Source organism: Zasmidium cellare (genome assembly GCF_010093935.1).
Source record: "Zasmidium cellare ATCC 36951 unplaced genomic scaffold M409scaffold_1, whole genome shotgun sequence".
NCBI classification, from domain to species: Eukaryota; Fungi; Ascomycota; class Dothideomycetes; order Mycosphaerellales; family Mycosphaerellaceae; genus Zasmidium; species Zasmidium cellare.
In genome coordinates this window covers 1,674,820-1,699,773 of record NW_022986945.1, presented here as the reverse complement: position 1 = coordinate 1,699,773, position 24,954 = coordinate 1,674,820, and the positions used below count along the sequence as shown (strand labels likewise).

The 24,954-nt window shown below is 50.9% G+C and overlaps 12 protein-coding genes across 12 annotated transcripts; 6 read left to right on the top strand and 6 right to left on the bottom strand.

The window, feature by feature from the left end:
• Window positions 1-22: 22 nt before the first annotated feature.
• Window positions 23-532, bottom strand: M409DRAFT_16321 (uncharacterized protein; the record flags this gene model as incomplete). Its single annotated transcript, XM_033803574.1, has 1 exon — window positions 23-532. One exon carries the CDS (start codon window positions 530-532, stop codon window positions 23-25), a length of 510 nt encoding a protein of 169 aa, XP_033674935.1.
• A 562-nt stretch (window positions 533-1,094) lies between these two features.
• On the bottom strand, window positions 1,095-1,682 carry M409DRAFT_48933 (uncharacterized protein; the record flags this gene model as incomplete). Its single annotated transcript, XM_033811084.1, has 1 exon — window positions 1,095-1,682. One exon carries the CDS (start codon window positions 1,680-1,682, stop codon window positions 1,095-1,097), a length of 588 nt encoding a protein of 195 aa, XP_033674934.1.
• Window positions 1,683-3,194: 1,512 nt separating this feature from the next.
• On the bottom strand, window positions 3,195-4,743 carry M409DRAFT_48932 (uncharacterized protein; the record flags this gene model as incomplete). The annotated part of the gene is made up of 2 exons (XM_033811083.1): window positions 3,195-4,148; window positions 4,204-4,743. The coding sequence occupies 2 exons, from the start codon at window positions 4,741-4,743 to the stop codon at window positions 3,195-3,197; spliced, it is 1,494 nt and encodes a 497-aa protein (XP_033674933.1).
• A 685-nt stretch (window positions 4,744-5,428) lies between these two features.
• M409DRAFT_48931 (uncharacterized protein) lies at window positions 5,429-5,827 on the top strand (the record flags this gene model as incomplete). Its single annotated transcript, XM_033811082.1, has 2 exons — window positions 5,429-5,489; window positions 5,547-5,827. 2 exons carry the CDS (start codon window positions 5,429-5,431, stop codon window positions 5,825-5,827), a joined length of 342 nt encoding a protein of 113 aa, XP_033674932.1.
• A 65-nt stretch (window positions 5,828-5,892) lies between these two features.
• Window positions 5,893-6,805, bottom strand: M409DRAFT_16318 (uncharacterized protein; the record flags this gene model as incomplete). The annotated part of the gene is made up of 3 exons (XM_033803573.1): window positions 5,893-6,249; window positions 6,310-6,545; window positions 6,598-6,805. 3 exons carry the CDS (start codon window positions 6,803-6,805, stop codon window positions 5,893-5,895), a joined length of 801 nt encoding a protein of 266 aa, XP_033674931.1.
• Window positions 6,806-7,170: 365 nt separating this feature from the next.
• On the top strand, window positions 7,171-9,866 carry M409DRAFT_16317 (uncharacterized protein; the record flags this gene model as incomplete). Its single annotated transcript, XM_033803572.1, has 9 exons — window positions 7,171-7,533; window positions 7,602-7,638; window positions 7,698-7,780; window positions 7,837-8,169; window positions 8,227-8,294; window positions 8,347-8,399; window positions 8,458-8,493; window positions 8,546-8,859; window positions 9,858-9,866. 9 exons carry the CDS (start codon window positions 7,171-7,173, stop codon window positions 9,864-9,866), a joined length of 1,296 nt encoding a protein of 431 aa, XP_033674930.1.
• A 1,309-nt stretch (window positions 9,867-11,175) lies between these two features.
• On the bottom strand, window positions 11,176-12,599 carry M409DRAFT_62213 (uncharacterized protein; the record flags this gene model as incomplete). The annotated part of the gene is made up of 2 exons (XM_033815071.1): window positions 11,176-12,474; window positions 12,531-12,599. The coding sequence occupies 2 exons, from the start codon at window positions 12,597-12,599 to the stop codon at window positions 11,176-11,178; spliced, it is 1,368 nt and encodes a 455-aa protein (XP_033674929.1).
• Window positions 12,600-14,651: 2,052 nt separating this feature from the next.
• M409DRAFT_16315 (uncharacterized protein) lies at window positions 14,652-16,410 on the top strand (the record flags this gene model as incomplete). Its single annotated transcript, XM_033803571.1, has 5 exons — window positions 14,652-14,768; window positions 14,825-15,676; window positions 15,737-15,958; window positions 16,013-16,192; window positions 16,243-16,410. 5 exons carry the CDS (start codon window positions 14,652-14,654, stop codon window positions 16,408-16,410), a joined length of 1,539 nt encoding a protein of 512 aa, XP_033674928.1.
• Window positions 16,411-16,827: 417 nt separating this feature from the next.
• M409DRAFT_16314 (uncharacterized protein) lies at window positions 16,828-17,712 on the top strand (the record flags this gene model as incomplete). Its single annotated transcript, XM_033803570.1, has 1 exon — window positions 16,828-17,712. The coding sequence occupies one exon, from the start codon at window positions 16,828-16,830 to the stop codon at window positions 17,710-17,712; it is 885 nt and encodes a 294-aa protein (XP_033674927.1).
• Window positions 17,713-18,389: 677 nt separating this feature from the next.
• Window positions 18,390-19,379, top strand: M409DRAFT_16313 (uncharacterized protein; the record flags this gene model as incomplete). The annotated part of the gene is made up of 2 exons (XM_033803569.1): window positions 18,390-19,145; window positions 19,200-19,379. 2 exons carry the CDS (start codon window positions 18,390-18,392, stop codon window positions 19,377-19,379), a joined length of 936 nt encoding a protein of 311 aa, XP_033674926.1.
• Window positions 19,380-20,066: 687 nt separating this feature from the next.
• Window positions 20,067-21,100, bottom strand: M409DRAFT_35189 (uncharacterized protein; the record flags this gene model as incomplete). Its single annotated transcript, XM_033810355.1, has 2 exons — window positions 20,067-20,894; window positions 20,945-21,100. The coding sequence occupies 2 exons, from the start codon at window positions 21,098-21,100 to the stop codon at window positions 20,067-20,069; spliced, it is 984 nt and encodes a 327-aa protein (XP_033674925.1).
• Window positions 21,101-22,579: 1,479 nt separating this feature from the next.
• On the top strand, window positions 22,580-24,859 carry M409DRAFT_62210 (uncharacterized protein; the record flags this gene model as incomplete). The annotated part of the gene is made up of 3 exons (XM_033815070.1): window positions 22,580-22,659; window positions 23,692-23,810; window positions 23,862-24,859. 3 exons carry the CDS (start codon window positions 22,580-22,582, stop codon window positions 24,857-24,859), a joined length of 1,197 nt encoding a protein of 398 aa, XP_033674924.1.
• Window positions 24,860-24,954: the final 95 nt, after the last annotated feature.

Here is a 24,954-nt window from a genome sequence, read left to right as displayed (position 1 = left end):
GGTTGATGAATACATGTGTTTGCTATACGTTGAAGGCTTCGTGATACTTGACAATGCCGATAGGCATGCTCTCCTTCATCGGCAGCACCATTGTGAACCTCTTGGGTACCCCTTCAACTCGAAGGGAATGGTCACGCGAGAAGCCAAAGCGTGTATACAACTCCGGCCGACCGAGCACAACACATCCAGACGCTGCCTGATCTCGCAATGTCTTCAAGGCCTGCTCGACGAGGGCGGTCCCTATGCCTTGCCGCTGCCAACCTGGATGGACCGCCATTGGACCGAGGCCATACCAGCCTTGGATGTGATGATCTTGCCCTTCAATGCGGACTGGTGATACCGCTACATGGCCGACGATGGCGTCTTCTCCATCAGCCGCCAACGAAAGAGTCAAGTCTCCGGACTCCCTCAGCTTGTCCACGATACGGCTTTCTTGGTGAGCAAGATGCGATTTGGCAGCGAAAGCGGCTTGGATCGTGTCGCGGATGGCTTGGATATCTTTCGTTTCCTCCGGCCGGATGCATGTTCTCATACTTGATATGTGTCTTTTCCTGACGACGCAGGATCTTGACCGAAGCATTGCATTCCAGCTTGCTCATCAAGTCTTTGCTGGTGACCAGATTGAGATACGGAAAGATGACGTCACTTTCAAAGGCTCAGGATATCTTTCTACTTTGAAAAGTTCGACTCTAAGGTAGATACGATGATATCGACAGGAACTCATGACCACAACTCTATTCGATTGGATTTTGACTGTTTCTCTATACAACCAGCCACTGCCGGCCTCAGACCCATGGATTGTCGAACGAGACAACGCTTGTCGGGCCACAACGACATTTCAATCCTGAACCCGTCTATCTGTCGAGTTCGCCCGTATGGGCGTGACTGTCGACCAACTCTTTCGACTTTCGACTTTATCCAGAACTCATTCCTTCCAGCCACTGCCCAGGATCCCGGAGCTGTAGAATGAGATGTGGGCCATGGCATTCTTGATGTTGGCCGTTGGTGTATGTGGCGGTTGGAGCTGTCTCTCAGCTTGGTTTGGCATGTCCTGCTCATCATTTGAGAGGCCGAAGATGAATGCCCGCGACTCCTCAATCATCATCATCTTTAACCTCAACGACGCTGGCTATCACTGGAGAATCGTTCCCTTGCTTGGCAGTTGCCTCCGAAACCAGCTGAGCCCAATGTTGAGCATCCAATCCATCGGCATCGGATGGGTGCGATATAATTCTGATGAGTGCGTGGCCATCCTTGCCCTCATCCTCGTCCTCATCTTCACTCTCGTCGCCTGATAGAGGGTCTTCGTCGCTGGACCATTCATGATCGCTTGGTTCATCGTCTTCATCGGATTCCGAACCTGTCTCGCCGTCTACCCCCAAGTCGCATGCGTCAGAGGTGTCATCGATTTGTTCAGGTTCATCGAAGGACTCCACGGCGTCATGGTAGGTCGGCGGAGGACTGGCCGGCTCATCTTCGAGGCACATTTCCTCCAGCGAGCTCAACACCCGGATGTGCAGAAGCTTTCTTCGTAGGCTCGGGCTCCTGCTGTGTGCTTCTTTCCGGAGATTCATCTCGGCCGCGATGCGTATGCGCTCGGCTTGCATTGTCGAAAGTGAATGCAGTGAAGTGTTCTCGACGCAGCTGATGTTGCGCTTGTATGCCGCTGATGTAGTGTCCATAATATCGACTTGCCCAAAGGTCAACAGAAGTTGGTTTGTAACAACCACAGCTAGACTTGAGGGTCGTGTGCGAAAGAAAATGTAGCAGAGACACTTCCCAGACTATCTCGCTATGATGTAGTCCCCGTCAGCGTTTCCGTGATACTTCCGACCAGTGGCAATCGTCAACGTAAGAAGCAGCGAATTGAGTTTGCTCTGGAGCCAGCTCCGACAACATGTCCCGATTGACTCCCTGCAAATCCTGTTTGGACGGAAAGCTTAACGGGAAAGCTTGGACGGGTCAATCGGCAGTTTCCTAAACGGGCAATGAGATTTGGTTCCGGTTTGCTGTGAAGGGAAACTAATGCAAAATACATAATCCTTATTGGACAGTCAGAAACTCACATTGGTTCTGCAGGATGACGAAAGGATCATGCCCCAAGATGATATGTCACTCCGCGCGGCGCGCACGGCTCTATTGCGTGTCATACAATCGCTTTGTACTGTGGTACCAGCACAAAATAAAAGCTGCATCTGATACTGGACGATCCCAACGCTTTGAGCTGACGTCCATCCCCTGGAATCAAGTAGTCTACCAAATGTCTAGTCTCCAAGATCGAGCGAAACGGCGTTCGCGACGTAGCCAAAGGAGTGACAAACCCTCATGTCTACTGTGAACTCCTTCCCATTCACCGCGCAGGCATTGGCCTAGTAGAATGCGAGGGTGCCAACATTACTCCCTGTGCTTCCGAGATTGTTTCCCGTGACGTCGTACGAGCTCCAGCCTACTTTGAGGGCGTTGAAGCAGGTGACATCTTTTATGCAGATGTTGCCGCCTGAGAGAGGGCTCTTGCAACTGGTGTCCGAGCTACAATTGGAGGGTCAAACCGTCGTCGCAGCCAGCAGATGGTGGTGGCTTTGATGGATGACGCAGGTTTGAACGTGTTGACTCAAGAAGATGATGTGTTTGATCAGGAGCAAGCTCGAACAGGCGAGTAAAGACTAGCCCGGCTTGTGCCTGAGGCAGCAGCAGCCTTGGCAATCACATGGTGGGCTGTCATCAAGTTGTGTTGCAAGTTGGCAATTTGTCAGTGGCGTTCGACTAAAATGCAGAAGGCTTGTGGTCTCAACCTGGGGATAATCGACTGCCTTCTCGGGAGGACGACAAAATAACCTCTCCGAAGCCCGATCTCTCCATTAACTTCACTTTGCGACCTTTCCCTGGAAGTGAGAATGATTCCGGTTTTATTGCTCGAGACCTTGAAAATTGCATTTCACCAGATGGCGGTGACAGATGTTCTCCATTCCTCTTTACGGAGGTGAAGGAATCGTCCAGCGACGTCCAAGAAGCGTATTTAGCGAACCTTCACGACAAGCCAGGCGCTATTGGTAAACTACTTTAAAATCTACCAACTTAACCTAAAATCGGGGCTACTACTATTAGCTACATTTCTGATGACGTTAATAAGGGAAAACAACCGCAAAGCAACAGTGAACAGAAAGTTTCAAGTGGTGAATCACATTCGCTGACGACTACGTCGCATCAAGGTGAAACGCCACCTTGATTCCATTCCGACTCTCGACCAGCATCCGAGTCGCCTCTATGTATTCCAAGCACTCGTCCCTATTCTCAACCATCTCAAATCGCAGGACCAGACGCACAAGTAGATAGACGCTCTGCGAAATGACCTGGTTGATAGCCGGGCAGATGCGTGGCCCGCCGAAAAAAGGCGTGAACTCCCAAGTCAGCACCTTTCCTTCGAAGCGATTAGGTCGGAAGGCCTCAATATCATCACCCCAGACATCGGTGTCTCGCATCTTGGGGAAATTGTTCAGAAAGACTCCGGTTCCTTTGCGTACGAAAACAGGGGCCGACCCATCGGGACCACCACCGCGCGGAAGGGTCGTGTCTCGTAGCGCGATACGTCGTACCTGGCCTGACGGGCCTAAGAGTCGGATTGCCTCGAAGAGGGTGTAGCGGAACAGGTGCAGACCTTTCAGAAGCTCGAACGTGATGGGTTCGTCTTGGATTTTCAGGGCTTCCTGACGAAGCTCTTTCCAGTACTGCGGATTTCGTGCTAACAAGAAGAGAGCGTTGGAAACGAGGATTGCTGAGGTGTCACGAGCCGGGAAGAAGATGTTCAGGAGTTGGAAGCGAAGCTCTACCGGGTCTGGAAAGTGCTTGACCATGCCATCGAGGAGGACGTAGCGGCGCCGTGAGCCCTCCAGTGCTGGCTCTTTCTCGGCAGCCTTCTCATAATACTTCTTGATTCTTCCATCGATGAATGCATGGACCTGGGTGTATGACTTTTCCCAAGATTTGTCAAAGGCGTAGATGAAGGAGAAGGCGCCGCCCATGTTCAATCTCTTCCCGGCTCCAGCAAGTGCGGCATTGAAAGCCTGAAGGAAATCTTGTGATTTTGTTGTCGTATCACGCAGCGAATCGATAGATTCGCCAAAAATGAACTCGGTTGAGCTATCCAAGAACTGTTTCTTGTTAGCGTTAAGCAACTGCAAAAGTGCTCAACGTTCCTCCACTTACAAGCTTCTGCAACAGTGGTTGCATGTCGACTGTACTCCCATCTAGGGGTAACAGGGCGAACAATCTGTCCACGTACTTCTTAAAGTATTCAATGTCCAAAAGCTCGGCACGTTTGAAAAGAGGTGTGACAAGATCTCTCGTTTGCTTCCATTCGGGCCCATTCATGGAAAGGATCCCGCAGCCAAAGAAAGGCGCGGCAGCACGTCGAGTATCGCGTCCAAAGACCTGAAACTGCGTGGCACCTACTGCTTGAAAATTGGCCGTCTCGGTGGAGTTAATAATGGTGCTCAGGTTGGCCCGTTCCTGGTATGTTGCACCGTAGTTGGCGAACAGTTCGCGATCGAAGCCATTGCGACGACCATCAAGAACTGCCTTAAGTCTCGCACGGTAGAGATCGTAGCCAAGGAGGTGGGTATGCGGGTATTTGTTTACTGGGAGGCAGCCCAGGCTCTTTGCACGTTGCGACCTGCTTCGTGCGGTACTGAGGCTCCGTAGAATAACTAGGACAACGGCGGCGAGAAGCACGTAAAGAGATGCCATCCTCTTTGAATGAGGACTGCTGCCCCGGTGGAGATATCAGTCGGATCTCAACGACGAATAGCACGAAGGTTGGGCTCGAAGGGTCGCGCTGGATGCCAATGTGGGGGGCCTTCTTGTGACCCAAGCCGATGACCGTTGAATCCGGGCACCGACAAGCGAGACCGACAGTGTAGGTAAAGTCAAATTGGATCAGCCCGAGCTGGACGTAGGCACGCCAGCGTATCTTTCCCGAATTACACGGATTCGTGATTGATTGATGAAGATCCCCGATATACACTCCCCAAGACAATGCGAAGGAGCGAATCCTGATTCCGGATCGGACTTCAAGATCGCCGCCTTATCCATCCATCGCGCAAGGTGGCGCTACCATCCCCACGCCGTTGCGTCAGCCTCCAGCTGTGAGTTGACATCTTTAGCCACCCGGCGATCCTGACACTTTACTCGAGCAGGCAGGTCGCCCGCACAGACCCCTGCGCTCGCGAGCCAGACCAACACGGCACAGTGGTGGCCTCCTCTATCATCATCGCCACTACCAGACAGACCCTGACTTATATGTGCCATTCGCCATGTGCGATGTCCCGCGGAATCAGCTTGGAGCATCGACATCTCGCTAAGTAGCCACCAAGACTTCTTCTCACCAAGCAACCATCAAGCAAACCGCCATTCCTCCGAGCGTATCGTAACTATGCAAGCCTCGATCATTCTCACTTTGCTTGCCTCCCTTCGCTTGGCCACTGCATTACCCGGTAAGTCACCCTGGAGAAAGACACATATGTACGAAAGCAGACTCATCGGCAGTGCAGTGAACAGCCACGATGTCATCACTCGAGGTGCAAGAGCGCCAGCATTGCAAGCCGCACCGCTAGTGGTCCGTGTGGACGATGATGCTAAGGACAGCGACGACAACTCGATTGAAGATACCATATTGATGAGTTTGACCAGTAGAGGCGAGGACGACGATGCAGAGCACGGCGATGACTCAGCTACAACTATGTCATTGATGAATTTGACCAGCCGAGAGGAGAACGATGATGCAGAGGACGATTCAGCTGCGCATACGGAAGTTATAAACTTGACTCATTGAGCACGAGGTGCACTTATGATGCGTTTGAAAGGCGTACATACAGTTTGCAATATACATTGGTTCATTCATCCACTACTGAGCTGCTTCTCCCATGGTTTGCTCCCATCTGGACAAAATTTATACCTCTCAATCTCCGGCAAGTCAGTGTCATTTTCCCGATGCAGTGGATCGTAACAAGCGCTGTGCTCTTTAGCCCACGTTTGCAACTTGGTCCAGTCGCGGCACTGGCGAGTGTCTCCTAGACCGCCCAAGGGATGGTCTACGTGACGGTTCCTGTGAAGGAGTCCCTGGTACAGCGGCGTATCGTCAGCATTGCACATGATGCTCTGCAGGATGTATTCCAAGCAATGCGCCGAGTGCTTTCGCGGCCATTTCGGCGACTCGCCGTCGTAGGCTTGATTCACAGTCGTCCGGAGCAGATGCTATGCAAAGTCCATTAGCTGCTGTGTCCACACGTGTCATGAGGATTCAGTATTCTGTACCAGGCAATGTAGCTCGTGCGCACTGTTCAACGTATAAACGCCCTTCTTCGAATCCCACGGCCAACGCATGGAGTGCAAGACGCCCCGGGACTCAGTAAACGAGTCGTCGAGAGCAACCACCAGAGTGGTTTGGTCTACAAGTTCGGAATTCCAAGCTGCATCTTCTTCCGTTCGGTTCGGATTGTTGAATCGGCTATGGTATTCTATTGTCTTGGGAACGTCATAGCTTAGACCGGCTGGCGGGAAATTAGCAGTCAGGTCATTTCCTTTGCGTGAACCAATGCTTACCAAACTTCGTTTCGAACCTGTCTGGTCGCGAGACATGGTGCAGCCTGATGTATGAGTGGACGTTCAGAGCCAGTGATGTGAGTAGTGACAGGGAAAGCAGGAGTACAGCTCCTGTTTGCCACGAGGTCTGTCGAATCGTGTGTTGGAAAGGTCCCTTCTCAGCAGCGTCTTCGTCCTGCGAGAGGGAGACGTAGTGTTTTCCGAACATCGCGGACTGAGATGGACTAGCAGCAGGTAATTTGCAAGGCCGACGTTTGAGATACACCAGAAATGTTAACGAAGGCCTTCTTCGTATTTCCCTCGCTTGGCATCAAGCGACAGACATGGAATGCCAGGATACGTGGTGCAGGACGAAGGCTTTCGGGGTCCGGTCGCCATGATGTCGACTGAGGCACGCCATTTGAACCTTCCGTAGCAACACCTGCTGAAAAGGGCAAAGTCGAATGGTGATGTCGCGGTAAGAAACATTACCGCTAGCTTATGAGCTCGCTGTCGATTTCATCAACTCGGGGCCAACAGCATGCGCCTTGCCGTTCAGCTTTCAGCCGTTCTGCTGATCCCCCACGGCAGATCATGGCGTCGGGGCCGCGAAGGATTCGAGGCACGTATAGCATGCTCAACGACGGGGGCCCTTTGATTGCTTGCATGCAGGCGTGGAACCCACGCACCGGTCGTCCCTTCTTGAAGATATCGGAGGGGTTCCTGCCTCACGTCTACCTCTTCTCAGTCGATTCATGCTGTCCTGACAAGCTGCTTCTCGGCCCCATCACCATTCACTCGCCGTTCGCCATGTCAGACACTTCAGCAAGCGGCATTTCCGCCCTCACTGGCACTTTCTTGGGCCTGAGCGTCGTTACAGTGGGCTTGCGCTTTTTTGCGCGGTATAGAACAAAAATGCCCGTCTTGGCCGACGATTGGCTCATGTTGGCCGCTCTTGTGAGTGCGCTTAGTCCCCAACGCATCTTCAGCCATCTACAAGAGGCTAACGCGTAGGCGTCTTTCAGGCGACTTTCATAGGAGCTTCAGCATGCATTTTCCTACGTATGCGCACCCTCTTCATGCCGATTCGAAGGAAGACTTCAAGCTGACCGCTGTGCTAGTCCTACACATCAAAGCTATAGGGTACTCATCCTTCGAATTCACAAAGGCGCAAGTAATTGCAAGATATGACAGGATGGAAAAGGTCCGTCACACATGCTCAGCCTCGACCAAAGTTCTTGGACTAATAACAATTCTCAGCTGAACACGTCGCTGGTCTGCCTCACGACCGGCGTCTTCGCTGCCACCAAAGCCAGTGCTCTGTTCTTCTACAAGCGTATCTTTGGCGTATCTGGACCTGGCAAACGCCTGCGCATCTTCAAAGGACTCGTCAACGCACTCATCGTCATCATTGCCCTCTGGTTCCTCGCATTTACTTTCTTGACCATCTTCCAATGCAAAGGCCACTTCGACGGGTTCTACGACCCCAAGAAATATGCCAAGTACTGCACCATTACGTGGGACTTCCTTTTCGGCTTCTCCATCTCAGATGTCATACTTGACATCTTCGTTATCGCTCTGCCTGTTCCCAACGTAAGGCCACCAGTCCGGGGCACAATATGTGGCAGGCTGGGCTAACAACCTAACCAGATCCTGCATCTCCACATCTCCCTGGCGAAAAGGCTATCGGTCTTGTCCGTTTTCATGGTGGCCTGCGCGTATGAAGCCCTTAACTCAGTGTCCAGAGATCACACTAAAAGCAGTGCGCAGGGGTCTCGGTGCTTCGATAGCACGACTGGTCGTATATGCTCAAGTGTACACAAGTAAGTCCTCGCGGCACAAAGCCATGATTTGTTCAACGTCAATGCCAATACCTCACAGTGGGCGTTGAAGCCTATGATAACGGTGATTCCGAGCGTGAGTCCCCCATCCCAGCTCGAACGCGGAACATGCTAACGCAGAGCTTCAGGCGTTCTCACCAGATATCAATTCTATTACATGCTGGAATGCGGGTGCTCGATCGTCGCCTTGAACATGCCTTCGATCTGGCCCCTGATTAGCGGCGGCAAGGCGCTGGATGCCGTCGTGAAGATTGCTCGCAGTCTCACGTCGCTAACCTCGTCTCGTTCCGATTCGCATGCAAGCAACCAAGACCTTGCCAATAGAGAAGGATCGTATGATCCAGAGGCGACGAAAATGAAGCGAGAACACGGCTTCGAGGATTCGTACGGAATCGAGGGTCTACCCGCGATGAGTGAGCCAGGAGCACAGAAAAGCGAGATTGTAAGACACGATTCGGTTGAGGTCCATTCGATGGCCAAAATTTCGGGAGAGGTTTCTCCTGTGGAGGGGAGAGGCTCTGTAGTCAGATGCGAAGGAGGTTTGTGAGCTTCGTAACTAATGCCCTGTGGTAACGACGCGTACATTTTCTAGAGAAGTTCCTATAATGCGATCTGCTTCTTGTGCGATATATGGCGCATGCAACTTTGTGATGAGCAGATAGCATCAATTCTCGTAACGCTGTAATCAATGCAGCGAGTTATGGGTAGAAACAAGTTAGTATGCGAGGATAAATGTTACCCAGTCGAATGGGGAATTAAAAGAGAAGGCGCACTAAACTAAGCTTTGGACTAGCGCGAATCTCATGAGTGAAGCAAAGAGAGTAACGTGACGACGGCGAAATGGAGGATTCTAGCAAGAAGAGTGCCTGTCGAATCTAACGTCTCGTTATTTCTAGCGGCTTATAGCTATTGAAGAGGGGAGCCTTATGTGCTAAATAAGCGGTTACTTAGAACGTAGAAGATTAAGGCTAACTATACTAGTGTAGAATACGTTAACGTACCGCACGCTAAAACCCTTATAGTAACTAGTATAACTCTCTTCGTTAGTATTTACTTATAGACTACTATATAGTAGTCTAGGTTATCTCTTTATAGTTATATTTATCTAGCGATCCTACGCCTATTACTCCGTAATCTATATTAACTTAATTATGTTTAATACTAAATTAAATTAATTCTATAACTTATCTAGATCGAGCTATAGAATTAATTAACGATAATTAACTAGTACCTCGAATTAGTTAATATTTAGTCTATATTAATTTATAATAATTAAAATAACCGTTATTACCTATCTAGGCGACCGTAATATATAACGGTAGCTATATATATATATTAGTTTATATATTATACCTTTAACGCGCTTTAGCGGCTCTACCTCTTAATTACTTTTAATCTATTAATTATAATTATAGCTGTCTAATTAACGCCTTTAATTAGTTCGATTAGACTAGTACTTTAGATTAATCTAATTAAGTTAATTTAGATTACTACTTTTACTAATTAATTAATTATATAGCGGTTAACTTTAAAATAGCTCTTTCGGTCGACGAAAAAGTAGCGGTAGCGGATTTTCTATCCTCTCCTACTTCTTCTCTCTCGTTTATATATCGAATTACGGTTTCGATATTATAGACGACTTTATAGGTCTTATCCGGTCCTAATACGCTTAGTTAACGAGCTTAATCTACGCTTTATCGTAGTATTACTAGAAAGACTTAACGTAGTTCGCCGCTCTATTATAAAACTAGTACTCGTAGCTTAGGTACTTAGTCTAGGGGTAAGCTTATCCTACTAGTCTAGATCCCGATCGAGCTAAAAGAGTCGAGTAAAGCTATACTTTATTAGTAGTTAGGAGATACTCTCTATATATTCTAAGAAGCCCTATTAGCCTTCCTTTTACCCTTCCTTAGGACCGAAGTAGTCGACGTATACTTCCTAGCTGTCCTAACTTACCGTATCTATAAAAGTCTATTTACTCTTAACGCTCCAGTCTCTAATATAGCGCTAAAGGTTACGGAGGCATTTCCGGCTCGATAAATAGCAACTACGTCAGCACTCAGTCCTCTTTTCTATCTCAATAATAGGTTCGGCCACCTGCAGTCGCCCATGGTAGTGATGAGTGGAAAATTGTAGTGAGAGGACTTATAACTAATTCAGTGCAGATTTCTCACATTCGGCCACAGGCAATTGAGAATTAGCCATCCCGTCCGCTCTGGCATATACAAGCAATTGACCGCCTGATTAGTACTACGGTGGGTGACCACGTGGGAATACCGGGTGTTGAATGTTTTGTCTTTTTGCTCGTGGAAAGAAATTTTTGTTGGGAGCAAAGAAGCTTGTGAAAAAGGGCTGGACGGCCTTCACTATTCCGTCGTATGATTGGCTAAAACTTATTCTTGGCGCGGAACTAGTCCCAACCGAGCTAAAAGTCAAAGCCTTCCCTGAGCGACATCACTTCTCCAATTTCTTTTGCCACGTACTAGTATTCTTGAAACCTCAATTCACTGCGAAAACCTACCTCAAGTTCAAACTGCGCTCTGTGAAAGTAATTCAGTGATAACGAAGAGTTCAGACGTAATGCTCCCGTCAATTAGTACAGAGACATATTCAGACTTCTTCAAAGTGCTTTGAATCGTAATTGCAAGCACCCGTGAGAGCATCTATAACATCGAATCTTCTGGTATCCGCCAGCTATTTCTAACCATCAACCATACATCTGACAAGAGCTTTTGGCGACAGACAAGAGAGTTCCGTCTCATGGTTTCACGACCGCCAATTTGCCAAGGACAGGCACGTTGTTCGGGGTATTGTCGACAGATGGGAATCCCTCTATCTCAACGCCCTCTTGAAACAGGACTACAAAAGCACTGCCTCCAAAATGGAACATTCCCGTCTCTTGACCCTTCTCAATGTGCTGGCCTTCCTGAACGGTGATGTCGATGGTGGAGACCTCGTAGTTCCCGACAGCAACGAATGCCATCAAGCCGATGGCCGGATTATCCGCTTCGATAAAGATGATGCCGCGGGTGTTGAGGGCAGCGAGATATCCTTGAGAGTTGAGGTTGTTTAAAGAACGTGATTGGATGTCGTAGATGAAGCTTGCGTTCGTGGGAGAGGGCTCTTGCAGGGGCTCAGCGAAGTAGGTGCCTTCCTTGACGAACACCTTGACAACGGTGCCGCTAACGGGTGAATGCCAGCGGTGATAGGAGAGTGCGGAGAGGTAAGCCTGGTACAAAGTGCCATTCTCCAAAATTCCGGCGAGGTCGTCGTTGCCAAGTATGTCCTGGACGGAGTACTCCTGCTTCTTGATCCAATACTTGCTACGAAGTGGGACTCTGGTGGCCATGTTGTAAGGCTGGGCTTCGCATGGGTTTGCAATCACGTCGTCATCGTCCGGCGATGCTAGAGGTCGGACACCGGGTTTCAATTGGCGTGTGAAGAAGGCGTCCCAGGACCTGAAGCCATAGTACGTTGCATTCGGGTCTGGGGCTTGGAAAAAGTCCTCAAACTTGTAATGAGTATTTAAGGGTGCATTTAAAGTCGCCTCGAGGGCCTTCAAACCACTTGGGCTGAACCATCCTTGTTCAGAGTTCAAGACTCGGGCACTCTGAGAGCTTGTCAGAAAGCTGCTCCACCCGTTGAGGATGTTCTGCATCACGCGATTGACTTCGGGCTCGAGAAAGGCGGCGTAACCGGCTGGAGTCTGCATCGGATAGTCCAGAATGGTGACTATGGGCGCAGCGAGCAGGCCGAGGTCATTGGCCGCAGTTGACCATTGCAGACCTTCATTGATGATGCGGTTGAGCGCGCACAGCAAGTCGTGGTAATTGCGAATCTCAGTTCGGTTCAATGGGTTCGTTTTGAAAGCTGGCTGGTGTGGGACCTGATCATCAAGCATCTGCGTAAAAAGTATGTTGATGCTGGGATTGTCCTCGATCAAGCTCTTGAGTTCTAGTATGGCTGGCGAAAGCTGCTCGGTTCGATTGGAGCTAGCATTTAAATGCTGAATCTGCTGTCTTGACCATAGTCTGTGGGAGCGAGACTCGATCGATGCCTAACAGAATCTCTTAAGTATTGATGCCTTGGATATGTTCTCTGCGAATGACTTACCCAGGCCTCGGCCGTCACAATGAGCAGGGCTGCCACCGCAACAGTCCTCCAGAGCGCAATGAGAGTCATCACTGCAATTTTTGTGGGAGTAAGTGAAGCAGATAGAAAGATGGCATTGCCAATCGTTGGACGGTCGAAACATCCACGAATAAATATGAAGACATCGGAAAGCCGACTCACCAATATCGCCGGTTGGCCTCAGCTCCTGAAAGATCCTACATGATGTGCTCGAGAATGGCTTGTTGTCACTATCATCGCAAAATGGTATAGGGGCACGCCCTGGGGTGGCCAGTAGTCGAAGCGGAATGATAGCACGGAATAGCCGGAATAGAACGGAGTGCCGCTGAAAGGCTGAACTTCACGACTTTCTCCTCTAACCTGTAAACCTGCGCCATACACGAGAGACCTCAACGCACGGAAAGCAAGACAATGTTTTTAATGACTCACTTTACATCATGTTCGGGTCCGTCACCTCCGACAGCAGACACGAGGGTGAAAGTCGTGTAGTCGTTGGCCCGTTGATCAAATCCGTCAATTGATAACAAGGTTGGCAGTGATCTGGATCCGACTATGAATGCGCCTGCGTTTCGCGTAAGCTTCGATGGCTCCATACTCTTGTCCTGCTACGAAATGCAGCGTCCCTGTGTGTTCGTGCAAAATCGGCCACGAGACCGGGAGCACCGTCCGCCGGATCCATGACCTCGCTCTCAAACAGTGCTTGATCCTCACGTGACAGTATGGTTAGCATTGGTGCCATGCATCTCTGGAATTGGCTGCTCAATGAATTGGCGAAGGTGCTCAGATGACTTCGATCCGTTCCCTGGACCAGGGCCCAGAAGCTTGGTAGCTATTGATGGATACCAACCATATTTGTCGACGCCTGGAGGTATGAGCAGTAGACACTATAGCAATGGATCAATACGACATGGTAGACAATGAGGCCCGCGAAGTACAGCTTCGTTCTCGGAACGTGCGACAGCGCGTTGACCTAACATGCAGCCCGGCCTTCTTACACCTTGCTAACAGGTGCAGAGTCGCTTCATGGCGGCGACTCACTCTGCTGAGCCTGATAGTACCGTCAGGATTTGGCTGATTAGCTCAACACAGCAGAAGCAATAATTTTCTACAAAAGAAAGGAACAGAGAAGGCAAGGCAGTGGAGGAGTGAGACCGCGGAGGCAAGGAGGCAAGGAGGCTAGAAGGCTTTTGGAATCGCCGTTTCATTGGCTGAAAATTTCGCCTTGGCGCGCTAGTCCAAAGCTAGCTAAGTTAGCCGCCATCAAACAACTCCAACGCAGCTCGCCTTTCTTCTCTCATTGTATCTCCTGCTTTGCAAACATCATCAACAAGGAAATCTCTCATCATCTATGCGCCCATACTGTCCCTGCGGTGACTACTGTACAGTGTAGAAGCAGTGCATAAAACGTGACGGGGCGAAAGTGCCGAGACACGGCAGTCCGATCAAGCAGCGAAAAGCACAAACAACCTTGCCATTTTTGCAGGCCTTGAGATCTTTTCTCCATCGCATCTAGTACATCATTTTGGAATAAATTCCTGCGGAGATTCGTTGACAGGCCATTGCCAGGCCTCAGAAGGATATGATGTAAGGTATGTGTATCTTGAAAGGCGGCCTATTGATCGGCTTCTCATTTCTGCCTGAATACAACTCAGGGGACACACTCTCCTCCACAGTGAATACCTTCGCGTCTCTCCATACGTTTTGAGGTATGACAAGGTAGTAGGGCCGACTCCCGGATTCTCTCCGGATTGCCAACCGCCGCCCAGACACTATTCTGACACGCCAAGGCCTCACCACGATTCTGCCATTGGGCTTGACCATTTCTGCAGCCAACGCCGGACGCGGACGAGTCTACCAAGAACGCACTTGTCTCATTCGGCTCTATCTTGCGTAACGGATGAAGATGCTAACATGCCTTGGCAATATCAAAGGGCCGATTCAAACTCCATGTGGGGGCCCCGAAAGAGCCCCGTATTTTGCGACCACTCCGTCTGGAGTATAAAGGCTATGTTCAACCATGGCTAGTCAAATTTACTGCTGGCCGACTTCAGACTTCCTTCTCAAGGCAAACAGAACTCTCGTCAGGTCGCCATCGTTGAAGCCATGGGTGGTGCAGTTCCCGCCGGAGGTCTTAACCTCAACATCAAGTGGTCAGAGCATCGTTGGGCTATCTTCTACTGCCTTGTCGCAACGATAGGTGCTTTGTGCTATGGCTACGATGTGCGTCGTAACTAGTGATCACAAACGGTAGAGCTTCCAGACTGACAAGCTTCCAGACGATCTACTACACTGGTATCCAGGGGATGAAGTTCTTCGCCCGCGATTACGGAGTCCAACAAGCGGACGGTACTTACGAACTCGGAACTACCTTTTTGTCCGTCTCGGCCAGCATCATCTACGTGGGAGAATTCCTTGGGGCCATCCTTGCAGCACCAATCAATGACCGCTTCGGACGCAAGGCTGTCTTTGCTTGCGCCTCTTCGTGCATCATCATTGGTGCCATCGTTCAAGTCTGCGCCTACGGAATCGATGGCGTCTTCTATGTTGGCAGGATCTTCGTCGGTCTGGGAGTTGGCCAATTTACCGCTACTTGCCTTATGTATGTGGCAGACGTAGCCCCCAGTGCGATCCGGGGTCCTGCTTTGATGATGTTCCAATTCATGCAGTCGATTGCTCAATTTGTCGGAGCCTGCGTCAACCAAGGCACGGAGACGATTGATGGCGCCGCTCAATACCGTCTGCCCATGGCTTTGCTGGTCATCTTGCCAACGACGATGCTGATACTCTTGATCTTCACGCCTGAGTCTCCGGTCTGGTACATGGCCAAGAACCGAAGAGAGGATGCGAAGAAGTCTCTAGTCAAGATCAACCGCAGCTCTCCATCCTATGATGTTGGACCTGATCTCAAGGCGATCGAAGACCAAATCAACCTTGACCGAGAGATGGCCGCGGAGTCAAGCTGGATCTCATTGCTCACGGATCCTGTGGAACGTCGAAAGCTGATTTACGCTTGTGGTGTCATGTTCGCGCAGCAGATCAATGGTATCCAGTTCTGGTATACCTACGGTGTGGTCTTTGCCCAGTCGATTGGTGTTGGCGAGCCATTCACTATTAACACGATCATCTATGTAAGTGTCATCTCAGAACTTAAAGGACTTGACATGTTCGCTGATAATTTCTTGTGATAGGTTGTCCAAATCATCACCGTCGGTCTCTCAGTCGTGTTCGGCAATAGAATGAACCGTCGAACGAATCTCCTCGTCTGCACCATCGGAATGCTTGTTTCGCTTGTCTGCGTCGGCGGCCTTGGTACCACCAAAGACGCTGATGGAAACTTCAGCCGTGGCGTTGGAATCGGCATTGTGATTTTTGCCTACTTCAACATCGTTTTCTACAACTTCTCGATCGGAGTAAGTTCTTGCCGTATCTTGATCATATATTATTTATGGCTGACTCCCAAGTAGACCCTCTCCTACACCATCGCCTCTGAGATGGCTGTCGGACGCAACAGGAACAAAATCACTGCTTGTGCTCTTGGAACCTTCTTCTTCACTGTCTGGTTGATGGTCTTCACCAGCCCGTACATGTACTACGACGCCAACTTAGGACCCATGGTCGGCTTCGTGTATGCTGGAACTACACTCGTAAGTTTTTGCTGTGAATGTCCGCTGCTACAATCTCTGACCCTGAACAGTTCACACTCGCATACTCTTGGTTCTGTGTCGGAGAGACCACTGGCCGAACGAACGCTGAGCTTGAGCGCTTCTTCGTTGAGAAGATTCCCGTTCGTGCATGGGAAACCCACGTCTTTGAGAATGATGCGGCTTCGTCAATTTACGGGCCGGAGAAGGAGAAGGTTTGAATGCGGTAATTTGTCGAAGCTGATCAAAGTTAGAGCTAGAACATATGTCTTTCATGAACGGCGATACTCATGCCTCCACAGCTACTGCAATGTGTCCTGATTAGATTCATCGTTTCTCGGCCGTTACTGTACTCCTTTGGGCTTGCAGTCTTGCTCCACATAATAGCACGGTTCACTAAACATCAATACCGAGGACGCAAAATCGCAATATTTCCAGGCCTTTGTTCATGTCAATGCAGTTGAGCAAGTGTCTATATGTATCGCGATCATTGAGCCACTAGAGCCAAGTAGACTCATTACCTTTACCGAATTGAAACCCCTTGGACACAATGGCAGATGCCCCAAGGACCCCCTGAAGCTGATACCTCAGCAGAGTTCCCTTTCAATCTCCACGCGGTTGACATCCTAGGCTCCAAGATGGCATACATCGGCACCAAGCCTAATGCGACAGCTACCAACGGACCAGTCGCACTCTTCATTCACGGTAACCCAACCTCGTCATACCTCTGGCGCAATATCATTCCACACGTATCGCCTCTAATGCGCTGTGTAGCCCCTGATCTCATCGGCATGGGACACTCGTCCAAACCCGCGAACTTGCAATACCGCTTTACAGATCATTATACCTTCTTGGCGACATTCATCGAGACTGTCATTCCATCTAGTCCATTACTGTTGGTCGTATACGACTGGGGCTCTGCTCTGGGCTTGCATTGGGCGCATCAACAAGCCGAGCTCTCCAACCCTGATTCTCCACCGCGAGTTCTAGGCATCGCTCTCATGGAGTTCATCCGCCTCTTTCGCGATTGGGAGGACTTCTCCAACCGAGAGGAAGTTCGAGCGACATTTCAAGCGTACCGTAACCCTGAGGTTGGACGCAAGCTCATCATCGAGCAAAAGTCTTTCGTGGAGAAGACACTCCCCCGTGGCGTGGTTCGCAAGATGACAGACGCCGAGATGGGTGTTTATCGGCGACCTTTCCTGAAGCCAGATGATCGATTACCGACATATGTCTGGCCGAATCAGATTCCGATCAATCATCGGCCGTCTGATGTTTACGATATTGCTACGAGGTACCACAATTGGCTGCTGACCACAGAGGTGCCGAAGCTGTTCTTCTGGGCGACTCCTGGCACGCTTGTGAGTGTTGAGAAGGCACAGTGGTATGCGAAGACTCTGAAGAATACTCGGACTATTCATCTTGGGAAGGGTGGACACTTTCTCACTGAGGATCATCCCAAGAAAGTCGGGAGGAACGTTCATGATTGGGTCGTTGAGGTTTTGTTGGCAAAGGCAATCTAAGGGGGGAAAGAGGCTGTGTGTTGATTCTAAGGATGCAAAGCTCAACTCAAAAATTAATGGTCAGTTGCCATTTGACATACTTGATGAGATAATGAAAAACTTCAAAAAGTACAACTTTGGATATTCCATGTTCTTCAGCCTTGCGAAGCCCGAGGCAACCTTAATTTGTTCGACATCTGGAGTACACGGCGAGATGCTGAACAGTATTCGCCTCAGAAATGTTCGTTTCGAGGACAAAAGAAATTACTCCGCATCTTTACTTGTTTGCTGCCATCATTTCGTCCGACCTTGTCGGCAGGGCGACGTGTCATGGATGCCCCTTGCATCGCAAGAAAGTTGACATATGCCAGCACATCTGCAAGGGACATATTACGAAGCGCTGGCATCACATCATCCAGACATTTCAGTGCTTCAAATGGATGTTGATGATGTTGGCAAAAGGTTGTACAGCTTACACTGAGACAGACCGCCAATTTGACAGTGGTAGCACAAGTCCACCTGATGACGCTCAGATAAGGCTTCGATAAGGCGCTGCCACACCGCATCAATTGCAGTGCAGTTTCATTTGAGTAGACATAAAGCCCAACTCTTGGGCGCTTCCACTTCTTCAGTCAGCCCTCAACTACCATCGAAACTTCGGGACGCATTCGTCGAAGAACGGGCGTTGCTGCACCATCATGCCTTCAAGATTCATTCCACCATCAGCACCGCAAGTGCAGGACTTCGACTGCAAAAACGTCGACCCTTCCACCATCGTACAAGCACTGATCACCACCGGCGGCGTCCTACTACGAAACTTCATACCCAACAAAAAGATCCTCTCAGAAATCGAGAAAGACGTACGTCCCCACATCAACGCCGACACGCCATGGAAAGGCGACTTCTTCCCACCAGAAACACGACGAGTGTACGGCCTCGCAGGGAAATCCTCAACCTTCATGCATCACATCGTGGCGAATTCGATCTATCAAAGCGTCTGCGATAAGCTTCTCAGCTCGACTCACAGGTGTTATATTGGCGATAAGATTGAGGAATCGCTTTCTCCGCCGCAACTCTGCAACACGCTTGTGCTTTCCATTGGGCCCGGGGCTCGAGATCAAGAGCTGCATCGAGATGATATGATTCATCACAATGCTTTGCCGGAGATTTCTGCTGAGGATTACGCCATCGGCCGCGATACGGGTATTGGACTGTTCGTCGCCGGTAAGCCAGTCACAAGAGCCAATGGAGCTACGAGATTCATTCCCGGAAGTCATCTCTGGGACACCATGCGGCCATCTTCTGGAGACGAGTCGGCCGTGTACGCCGAGATGGAGCCCGGCGATGCTTTCATCATGCTGAGCAGCTGCTACCATGGTGGTAGTGCCAACAACACGTCCAACGAAGAGAGGCTGCTGTATAGCTGCTTCATGACCAAAGGGTACTTGCGACAGGTGAGTTTGGAAATTCTCAAGATGTTAAGAGAAGCGGACTAATAGAATGTGCAGGAAGAAAACCAATACCTGGCTGTTCCACAGGAGGCAGTCAAGAACTTTCCCCTTGGAATGCAGAGACTTATTGGGTACAATGTCAGCAAGCCGTTTCTGGGATGGGTGGATCTCGACGATCCGAGGAAGGCATTGTATGGGAGCGAGTGGAAGGGATCGAACGGTGCGGACTTGCTTTGAGCACAGATAGCATAGACCGTCGCTGTGTCAATGGGTATATGTTAGTCATGGTTCCCCATCAGGACTCGACAGTCATATCGATCAAGGTTATCCCGAAGACAAACGCGAAATTCAACAAGGCTGAACCATTTCCTGCGTCGAGTCGTGGACATAGTGACGGAGAATGGACAGCAAGCTCAACAGTCAATAATAGTCACGGCCTAAGTCATAGGTCAGCAATTACTTTCCCAACACAACCTGCATCTCCCCATGGTAAGCAGATTCAAATTTCACTTCCGCTTACAAGCCTTCCAATTCGTCCAGCTCGATCCCCCGAGTCACCCACAGCCTTACGTATCAGCCATATCCACTGGCAAAATAGTGTCCTTTTGCATCCTGAGTGCGCTGGCGGCGGGAAACACCCGTTAGTCTACCTATGTCTTCGTCGAGTGCTCTTTGAGGTCAAGGTTTTGGGGTTGCGTAAGCCTTGGAAGGGTTCTGCTGCTTTTGTGAGTATGAGACGGAGGGCTGATCCGGGCAGTAGAATCTTGTGTTGCGGAGGACGGCCGTTAGTCAATCGAGGTGTCTCTGGAATGTCTGTCCTTGCTAAAATTCTGGCATTGGTCATGATATGGGCTTCGCGGCAAACTTGACCCTATCTAACACACAAGGCTGAGCTCGACTCCGGCATCGGAGTGCAAAACCATCCTACCCATTCAAATGCCCCCGCAACCCCTCCGGATACCTCTCCCCCTGCACCTCAAACCCCTCCAGCAACCCCCAAATCTCCTCCAACTCCTCCGCGCTCAACTCAGCCGGCCTCGCATTCTCCCTCACCCTCGCCACAGTCGTCGACCCGGGAATCGGCACAACGCCCTGCCTGACAACCCACCCGATAGCCACCTGCGTCGCCGTCACGCCCTTCCTCCCCGCAATCCCCTCCAACTTCTCCGCGAGCTGCACATTCTTCTCGAAAGCCCCTGGCTGGAAACGCGGCATGTGGTGGCGGTAGTCGTCTTTCGGGAGGTCGGAGGGTTTCTTGAGTTGGCCCGTCAGCCAGCCGCGGTCGAGGGGGCTGTAGCCCACGACGGGGATGTTCAGCTCGTGGCACGTTTGGATCGTGCCGTTTTCGAGCGCGTGCCGGGAGAAGAGGCTCAGTTCGATCTCGACGGCGGAGACGGGGTGGACGGCGTGGGCTTTGCGGATGGTGCGGGCGGAGACTTCGCTGAGGCCGTAGGCGCCGATTTTGCCTTCTTGAATCAGGGAGGCGAGGGTTTGGATGGAGGTTTCGAGGGGGGTTTTGGGGTCTACGCGGGCGCACTCGAAGAGGTCGATTGTTTTGAGGTTGTTAAGGATGTGCAGGGATTCTTCGACGGAGGCGCGGATGCCTTCGGGGCTGCAGTTGGGGGTGTGTGTGCTGCCGTCGTAGGCGCCTTTGAGGCTGAGGACTATTCTGTCGGCATCTTGAGGGTACTTTTCGAAGTATGCTCGAAGGAGGTGGAGGGAGTTTCGGTCGGGCGGTCCGTAGAAAGTGCCCTGCAGGAAGATTTAGCTTTTGTTCAGACAGTGAATTCAGGTCTTCTTACCGCATTCCAAAAGTTGCTACCGCTCTCCAGAGCAGCCTTCATGACCTCGATGGCCTCTTCAAATGGTGTTCCATGCCATGTCGTGAAGCCCATGAGGCCGTACCCGACTGGCCCAATAGCCTTGCCGGCGATCTGCGAAGGGGCTGTCGGTGACATCTGGAATGCTGTTCTTCTTCTTGGTAATCTTAACACTATTGTTGTCCTTGTCTCGAGCAAAGCAGAGACATTACATCAACCTTTATCGATTTCCCCATTTCCGTCACTCGGCCGTGATAGAACAGCAAGTCTGGTAAACGCGGACTTAAGAATCTTTGAAGACAAATAACTCCATATCATACTCTTGATGGAAGCAAAATATTCCGGGCTTTTGGTAGCACATGCTGCTCGGATGCGCAGACTAGAGACCACATACCAAATTGAGAGCTAGCGCATTGGCAGGAAGCCAGCGGCCGGCAAGGCAGGCTGAGGCCGGAGATAATGAGAGAAGTGAGAATACATACCGATAGCGAATGATTCACGAGTTGTTCACTAAAGGGAAAATTTGCGATTCTCAACGCAATCTTTCGTATGCATGGTGTAAATATGATGCGAAGGCGAGCTTTCATATTTGCATCATCGTATGGGCAGAAATCTGCACGTTGGGCGATGTTGTTCGGTAAGTCGGGTTTCCGAAGATGATGTCCCAGTATCAAAGGATGGAGAACCTGTGAATGGTATCCGGACAATTCTTTGGAGGCAGCGGTCGGACTGTGTCTGCATTCATGCTCATCTTCGTCTACAAGCTCGCCAGCCAACTGGTCAAAATCCGGTTTGTTTCTTCAGGCACCTCCTGCAAGACCCAGTGCCCAGAATCAACAGGCACGATCGTCAAGTTGTCGTAATACTGCCTCGATTCATTCCAAGTTCGTTGTGGACTGAAAGGATCCTGCGTCCCGGGAATAAACAAGGACGGCATGTGATATATACGCTTCCCGGCTAGATCCTGGGCAGTCTTGAGCTCGTCTTGCCAATCTAGATGGTGTGTGCGATACCAGTTGCTTAGTCCGCGAAGCACCTTCTTGGCGATGTTCTGGACGTAGAAAGCTAGGTCGGATCCGTTGACAAGAGTATTTGGTCGAAGGTGTGGCAGAAGCGGGAGATCGTAGCCTGTGAATGTGGAAAGAGGACTCGAACCGTTCGCCGTCGTGCCTCCGAATGCTGCGTTGAGGAGCCAGGATATTTCGATCTCATTTTCGAAGTACCTCTCGTAGCCGAACTCTCCGAATTGTCGTTGGTATCCCAATGTGCTATAGTTGGGGTTCAGCACCAGTTCAGGGATACCCACGAATGGCGCGGCAGAAAGACCGAATATTGGAGGCCAGTAGGGTACGCTAACGGTGAAGAACGCCTTGACCAGATCTGGGTACCAAATGGCAAGTTTGTACATGAAGTCAGCGCCCCAATCGTGTCCACCGACGATGACCTTCTCGTCGGGAACAATCTGATCCATCAAGAGTGCCATGTCTGTCGACAGCTTTCGCTTGGTAAATTCGGCCAACTCGGCCGGAGAGTCGGTATCTGCGTATCCTAGCATATCCGGAACGATGACCTGGTAGCCCAAGGAAGTGAGGAGGGGGATCTGATAGCGCCATCCATATGAGAAGTCGGGGTAGCCATGCAGAAGGAGGATGGTACCGATCGGCGTCGTCTCCGGCCTGCCGCGAAGGTAATGATAGGTGTGGCCGCCGACTTGAGCGAAATGGCTTGTTGTGCCGGGCACTGAACCAGGAACCGATAAGGCGATGGTGGGAGAGGCAACGAAAAACAGTAGAAGAACAAGTGCAGAGAGTATGTGTGAGAGCATCTTGGGCACAGAGTATGTCCGAGATCGTTGCAGCGGATTGGTCTTTGTCGATGATGCGGGCTGCGGACCACGGTCCTTATGAAGGGAAGTCAGCAACGTAACAGCATTTGGAAGCAGCACAGCTAAATGCCGCGCATGTTCGCCGGTGACGTGGAGCCATTGTGTCCACCGAGAGGGTACGTCTTTGGCAAGATCCTACAGACGTGAGTAATGGCAAGCGGTCTAGAGTCGCACCGTGGTGGTAGAGCTGGGAGCATTTGAATCCGTGGAGCTTACGGGTCTCAAGCCTCGAGGAACGAAGTTGAAGCAGCAGTGATAGTCAGGTACAGCGTACGCAATGATGCGAAAGCTCAAGTTCTCGTGCAGATGCTTTGAAATCCAACGAGGCTGAGGGTGATCTGTGGAGGGCGATACGGAATAGGCAATTGCCCACTGGCCAATCCGATGCGGTCGAAGGATGTCAGATGTCATCAGCAAGGATTCCTGGGAAATTCTGCAAAGTTTGGCGCTGAATGAAGCACTATGCGATTCGATGCTTCGGTATATGGATGGCCATGTTGTGGTCGTGAGTGCTGCATGTGACGCGAAAACTTGGAAGTGAAGATAGGCGCGTTACGTAAGCGAGCAAAGGCCACACGCTAGGAAAGCTACGCGGTTCCTCACATGCTCAACGCGACGAACTCGACCAACCTGCAGCAATGTCTCTCGAATCCTCGCCCGAACCTCGCCCACGCTCGCCCAAGCGCAAGCGATCAACGCCAGATGAATACGCCTCCGCGCGATACGGCGACGGCGGAGATGCCGCCCTTTCATACGCATACGACGAAGACCTGAACAGCGACGCCGAAAACGCCTTTCAAACCCCAGACAACGGCAGCGATGATGAGGCCAAGAGCCCGAAGAGGAGGCGACTGGAACGACCGCAGCGGTTGAATTACACTCCGCACTTGACTCTGCGTGGGCACAAGAGGGGGATTGCTGCGGTCAAGTTCTCGCCAGACGGGAAGTGGATTGCGAGTTGCTGTGAGGACCATAATACTCTCGTGATGTGGACAGGATACTGATGGGAAGCAGCGGCGGATAGCACCATCAAGATATGGAATGCGCATACGGGACAGCTATCGCAAACACTGGAAGGCCACATGGCCGGAATCTCTACAATCGCTTGGAGTCCAGATTCGAAAGTCCTGGCTAGTGGATCTGACGACAAGCTCATTCGACTGTGGGACATTTCGACGGGCAAGAGCTTTCCAACCCCACTCCAAGGGCATCACAACTACGTCTACAGCGTGGCGTTCTCGCCCAAGGGGAATATGCTGGTGTCGGGGTCCTATGACGAGGCCGTCTTCCTGTGGGACGTACGAACAGCACGGCTGATGCGCAGCTTGCCCGCGCACTCAGACCCGGTATCAGGAGTTGACTTTGTGCGAGACGGCACCCTCGTAGCGTCATGCTCTAGTGACGGCTTGATCCGAATATGGGACACCAGTACCGGCCAATGCTTGAAAACTGTGGTGCACGAAGACAACGCTGCAGTCACCAGCGTCAGGTTCTCGCCCAATGGAAGTTATGTGGTTGCAGCTACTCTGGACTCCTGCCTACGACTATGGGACTATGTCGAGGGGCGGTGCCTTAAGACGTATCAAGGGCACAAGAACGAGAAATTCAGCATCAATGCATGCTTCGGGAAATACGGTGTCAATCCTGACACGCAATCTGAACCCCCAAACGCCGACCAAGATCCCGAAATCAGCGATGACCAGACCTGGGCATTCCTGGCTTGTGGCAGCGAGGATGGGAAGGTCGTGCTTTGGGATGTGAGCTCAAAGGAGATTCTGCAAACATTCCACGGACATGAAGGCGCGGTGCTGGGAGTTGATGTTCGCTCAGCAGATCAAAGCATCGTGACTTGCGGTATTGACAAGACCATAAAAGTGTGGAATCGGGCACCTCTGCCACCGGACGCTGACGAGATCACGAATGGGAATGGGAACGGGCACCGCGAAGTTGCACCGCCAGTGAGAAGTGAGCAGGTCTCAGATGAGGAGCACGTCAAAGACTCAGATGCATGATGATGGATACCCAGCGAGCGAGATAATATCAGACACCAATACCCTCCTCGTTCCGGTCAAATTGGAACATATGCAATTGCCCTCTCTCCGACTTC